At 37.5% G+C, this 5,258-nt stretch overlaps 1 protein-coding gene across 1 annotated transcript; it reads left to right on the top strand.

Moving 5' to 3' along the window:
* Positions 1-2,989: 2,989 nt before the first annotated feature.
* Positions 2,990-4,538, top strand: LOC110747690 (peroxidase 17-like). The gene is made up of 3 exons (XM_021947823.2): positions 2,990-3,272; positions 3,362-3,553; positions 3,761-4,538. The coding sequence occupies exons 1-3, from the start codon at positions 3,078-3,080 to the stop codon at positions 4,346-4,348; spliced, it is 975 nt and encodes a 324-aa protein (XP_021803515.2). The 5' UTR covers positions 2,990-3,077; the 3' UTR covers positions 4,349-4,538.
* The last annotated feature ends 720 nt before the right edge of the window (positions 4,539-5,258 follow it).

Below are 5,258 nucleotides of genomic sequence, written 5' to 3'. Positions count from 1 at the left end.
ATTTGTCCTTTGTGCTGGGAAAAAATGTTGCAAGAACTTTGAAGCAAGATCCGTCCATGTTGTGATGGAATTTGGAGGTAGATAGTGAAGCCATTCCTTTGCTGTATCCTTTAAACTAAATGAGAAAAGTCTCATTCTTATCTCATCACTACTCATGCCTTCGATCTTTATTGTGGAACACACTTCCTCGAAGTCTAGGATATGTGCATTAGGATTTTCTCCAGGATTTCCCAAGAACTTAGGCAATATGTGTATCATGCCCGATCTCAACTCAAAGTTTTCCAAAGTGCTTGCGGGATATACTATGCAAGATGGTTGTCCAGTTGTTGGCGGTGAAGAGTATTCTTGCATAGTAAGTTCCGCATTTGCAGCTGCTGCCGCCATTGGTGAAGGTGGAGGTGACTCGACTTTTGGTGAGCTTGGTGATGATGAAAATGGCGAGAGTGAAAAAGGCAATGGAGTAGACACAGCTAGTTGGATGTTCCTTTCTCTCAAAGCTTGAGCTTGGATATCTTCTACAGTGCAATCTAATGAAATATCCAAATTCAGAAGGGACATAAGCAAAAAGTTCCTGCAATAAGAAGAAAACAAAAACAAACTCAAATAAAATGAAATGACAAACAAAGAAAAAAAATGAAAATAAAATTAAGTACTCTAAATATACTCAAACAAAACATATAAGCAACCGTGCCAGTCTCCCCGGCAACGGCGCCAAAAATTGTTGCATTCCTAAGAGGACACAAATTAATGTGCAAACAACCAATTAAAAATACCCGCAAGTGCACGAATCTGTTGAAGTATAGATTATGTAAGTACGGGGTCGATCCCACGAAGAACTTGTCGGCTTCCTATAAGTTCTAATTTGAGTACGTAAAGAACACTTAATTGACACACCACAAATGCACAAATGCAAAATGGAAACTAAAAATGAGTAAAGAAGTGTAAAAGAAATGAAACAACACAAGAAAACTAAACAAAAACACAAACAGCATTTTCTATCACCCATTTATCACCTATGAACAGTGCTAAAGCGACCGGTCGTCAGGTAAAAGCGACCGGTCGTTTTTGGGCAGATTCGAAACTCAAAATTTGACTTGAAAAGCGACCGGTCGTCAGGTAAAAGCGACCGGTCGTTTTTGGGCAGATTCGTTTTCTCTGTTTTTCAGTTTCGACCTCTGTCCAGTGTTTTGCCTATAACTTTCCAACCGTACGTCCAAAATTCACGTTCTTTATACGGTTGGATTCAGCACAGAAAATGGAAGAACACAACGCGGACCAAAAGTCCAAAATAATTACAGAAAGAAATAAAATTCAGTAACAAAGACACGTAACGTGTCAAACACGCAACTCACACACACATTGGGGGGGGTTTTGATTTGGTTCAAGTGATCTATTTCTATTGCATGTAAGTAAATGGACTTCGAATTTAAATGAGAATGGAAGAGATGAATTATCAAGATGTGAAATCAAAATGTAACAAACACTAGGGTTTCGGAATCCACCCTAAACAATTCTACCCAAGTTCATGAATACTCAAGTAATGAACTCTAAACGTGTTGATGAAGATGTTCGCAATCAAGACCATGGGTCGTGGCTCAAGACGCATTGATTCTCTCTAATATACGTAAAGTGCATGGTTCGTGCTACAATACTTGTGCCCTCCTCATAACCGAACCTAGGTATGGTTCGTACTTCGATTCAATTACAAGGAGAACCCATTAAGTTCAAAGAGAATATGAACATCACAAGAATCCTAATAGCATGGTGTTTACATTAGGTATTCAAGAAACCAATTCACATGGATGATTCTTACTTCATCCATTTATTGCTTAGGATAACATGAGGATACACATAATCCCAACAATCTCAAGAAGCATGCTTTCAAAGGTGATCAATCAAAGAAGAACATACATCAAGGATAGATTAATTTGGTGAATTGGAATTCATCAACAATATCTAGAAATTCATACACTCAAGCATCAAAACAAAAAGGTAATCATGTTTAGGGCTTCAACCTAAGCCCTAGCTATGGAGTTTAGTTCCTCATAATCATTTCAAACACAAATTCAAAATGAAATTAGAAAGAGTTTACAGATTTTCAGAAAATGATGAAAGCTTCAAGATCATCAATGGTGGAAGTCTTCTTCTCCACTTTTCTTGACTGCACCTTGGCTTTCTCCTAGCTCCAAGCTCCAAAATCTGCTCTCAATTGTGTAGAATGGTGGAATCCCCTCTCTCCCGTTGCAAAAACTCCCCCAAATCTGATTGCAATCCCTTTTGACTTCTCTCTCTCCTCCTTTCCAGCTTTTCTTTAGTATAAAACTTATTCTTTCTCTAAAGCTATTGCCCATTGTCCCCTTGCAAATGATGAAACCTTGTTTTAAGGTATAATCCAAGGCTCCAATTGACTCAGGAAATGCCACTCAAATGCAATCCATTGTTACCAAAAGGTGTGGTAACAAGTAGAAATAAAATGCTATTAAGTGGGGGTGAAAACTGGGCCAAAACAAACATCCAGAGCCAGCGTCAATTGTCCGATCAGCTGGATAGGCTACACTTGCCCAATGGAGCTCAAATTTGGATATGTTGTAGTTAACATCTATTGGAACAAGTCTTATGAAGATCATCACCTCATCCAAGGACCGGAACATGCTGATCCAAGGCCACGAAGTTGACCTACGAAAATGAACAAAAACAGAATTTATATCAAATAATGCACTTTTAGCTCATTTTCATACAAACCAAGGTAAAACCTATTAAAACACAAAAAAGAAGTAAAAAGCTATAAAATGTCAAGAACTAACTCAAAATAGTGGGTGAATAACATGAAAAATCATGTGTAAAAATGAACCGAACAATAAACACAACCGTTTTAAATTAATTGCATTCCATCTTGACAAAAATCAGAAAAAGACAGAGGGAAAAGAACCATTTCACATCCATTGCTTCTCTTAATTTCTATACATGCCCATGAGGGCATCCCACGACTTTAAAAAGCCCCATACACAACTTGAAGTGCACCAATTAAATTTCATCCTCACCTTCTCTCTAGCAGCTAGTGCCTCCAAAAATTCTCAATGTCTCCTCTTGTTTCACTCTTCCTCCTACACATAGTAACCGCATCCGCCGCCCAACTCCACCCCGGTTATTACTTGGGAACTTGCCCAAAAGCCGAGGCCATAGTCCGAGATGTCATGAAGAAGGCTTTCACCAAAGATTCCCGGAGTCTTGCTTCAATCATGCGCTTCCAATTCCATGATTGCTTTGTTAATGTAAATAAAACTATATATACAAAGTAAAATTTTATATTTCCTTATAATCATTATTCTTTAACAGTAGCTTTGTTAATGCTTCATATTAGGGTTGTGACGCTTCTTTGTTACTTGATGACACACCAACCATGCTAGGAGAAAAACTCAGCCTCGCAAATATAAATTCATTAAGATCTTATGAAGTTATTGATGAAGCCAAGGCAACCTTGGAGAAGGCCTGTCCCGGAGTTGTTTCTTGCGCCGATGTCATAATCATGGCTTCTAGAGATGCTGTTGCCCTGGTATATTAAACTCTCTTATCAATATTACGTGGACTTATTTTGAGGCCAACGTTAATATTAACTTGTACGAACATTGTATTGAACCATATTCGATTGGACGAATACGTACACTCTATTATACACGTACTAGTCCAATTCAGATGATGTCGAATACAATGTATAAAAAAGAGTGTTATTTTAGTACTAACTTAATTTTTCCTTGATTAGACTGGAGGACCAGATTGGCAAGTGAAGTTAGGAAGATTGGATAGCTTGACAGCAAGCCAAGAAGCCTCAGATGATGTCATGCCAAGTCCAACATCCAATGCAACCTTCCTCATAGACCTCTTTGGCAAATTCAATCTCTCTGTCAAAGACCTTGTTGCCCTTTCGGGCTCACACTCCATTGGCAAAGCTCGGTGCTTCTCCGTCATGTCTCGGCTGTACAACCAATCCGGCACAGGCCGGCCAGACCCTGCCTTTGAACCAAAGTTTAGAGAAAAGCTAAACAAGCTTTGTCCCTTAGATGTGGACCAAAACGTTACCGTAGGACTTGATGCTTCACCTGTTGTGTTTGATAACCAGTACTTCAAGGACTTGGTTTCAGGGAGAGGGTTTTTGAATTCGGATCAAACACTTTATACATTTCCACAGACTAGAGGACTTGTGAAGCAGTTCAGCATTGACCAAGGAGTATTTTTTAAGGCCTTTGTGGAGGGAATGTTAAAGATGGGTGACTTGAAGGTGGATCAGCCTGGGGAGGTGAGAAAGAACTGCAGGGTGGTTAATAGTTATCTCCCCAACATTGTCACATAATTGGTCTAATTTGTAAGGGGTATGTGACTCAAGTGCTTAAGAGCATTTACTCCATGTCCTAGTTCGATTTCCCACTCCCCTATTATCCCTTATATATAATAAAAAAAATATGGTATAATTTGGTTGGAATATATGAAAATGGTTATTATTATTGTACTTTTTAGAATAAGTATGTTGATTTAAATGTTTTTTTTTTTATACAAACGATATTGGGGGAGAGGAAGGTTTTCTCATACATACACTGTCAAAGTGATTTAAATGTTCTTAATCATTTGAGCTACAATCCTCTTTTTAAAGTTTTTTATTAGCCTAAACTTAGACCTTAATTTCATAAATGGGAACTTTTATATAAACTTTGACATGTAGTCAAAAACTCACTTGAATAAATGACCTCAAAATTAAAACTCATTTATCTTTTATATAAGAGTGTTGGGTCTATTAAGTTAGTTATGAAACATGTTTTGGCAATTGACAAAGATAGAAAAAACTAAGGGTGGTTGCAGTTTGGTTACCGCAAACTTTTAATGAAATTGTGAACCGAACGACATATTGCGGTATGGTGGAAAGACGAACTATAACATACTAATATATTGTGGTATACTGCATGTCGGTATAATGCAATTGTCAGTATATTATGGTCGGTATACCGCAATTGTCGGTATAGGGAACAACATAAAATTACACTTTCTATCAACAAAATTAGAGTCTGCTCATGCCTAAAAATATTGATGAAATAAGCAGAATTTTATATCTTTGGCAATGATTCTTTAACTCTCATATACGAAGAGAATGAAATTTATTATTAAAAATAAACCATTACAATCCACAATCTTGCTAATGCACAATTAATAAACTAAATGGTTGATTGCAAGCTAAAGATTATCTCGGCTAACCTACTAATAACAACCTA

The sequence above is a fragment of the Prunus avium genome, chromosome 6, assembly GCF_965620075.1.
Source record: "Prunus avium chromosome 6, drPruAviu1.hap1.1, whole genome shotgun sequence".
Classification (NCBI taxonomy): domain Eukaryota; kingdom Viridiplantae; phylum Streptophyta; class Magnoliopsida; order Rosales; family Rosaceae; genus Prunus; species Prunus avium.
This window is presented reverse-complemented; position numbering and strand designations above follow the sequence as displayed.

What these genes read in the sequence shown, in the direction of transcription:
- LOC110747690 (XM_021947823.2), top strand. Translation starts at nt 3,078, where the DNA reads ATGTCTCCTCTTGTTTCACTCTTCCTCCTACACATAGTAACCGCATCC. An exon ending in TCCATGATTGCTTTGTTAAT is followed by an intron (nt 3,273 to 3,361) that starts GTAAATAAAACT and finishes GCTTCATATTAG; the next exon opens with GGTTGTGACGCTTCTTTGTT. An exon ending in CTAGAGATGCTGTTGCCCTG is followed by an intron (nt 3,554 to 3,760) that starts GTATATTAAACT and finishes TTCCTTGATTAG; the next exon opens with ACTGGAGGACCAGATTGGCA.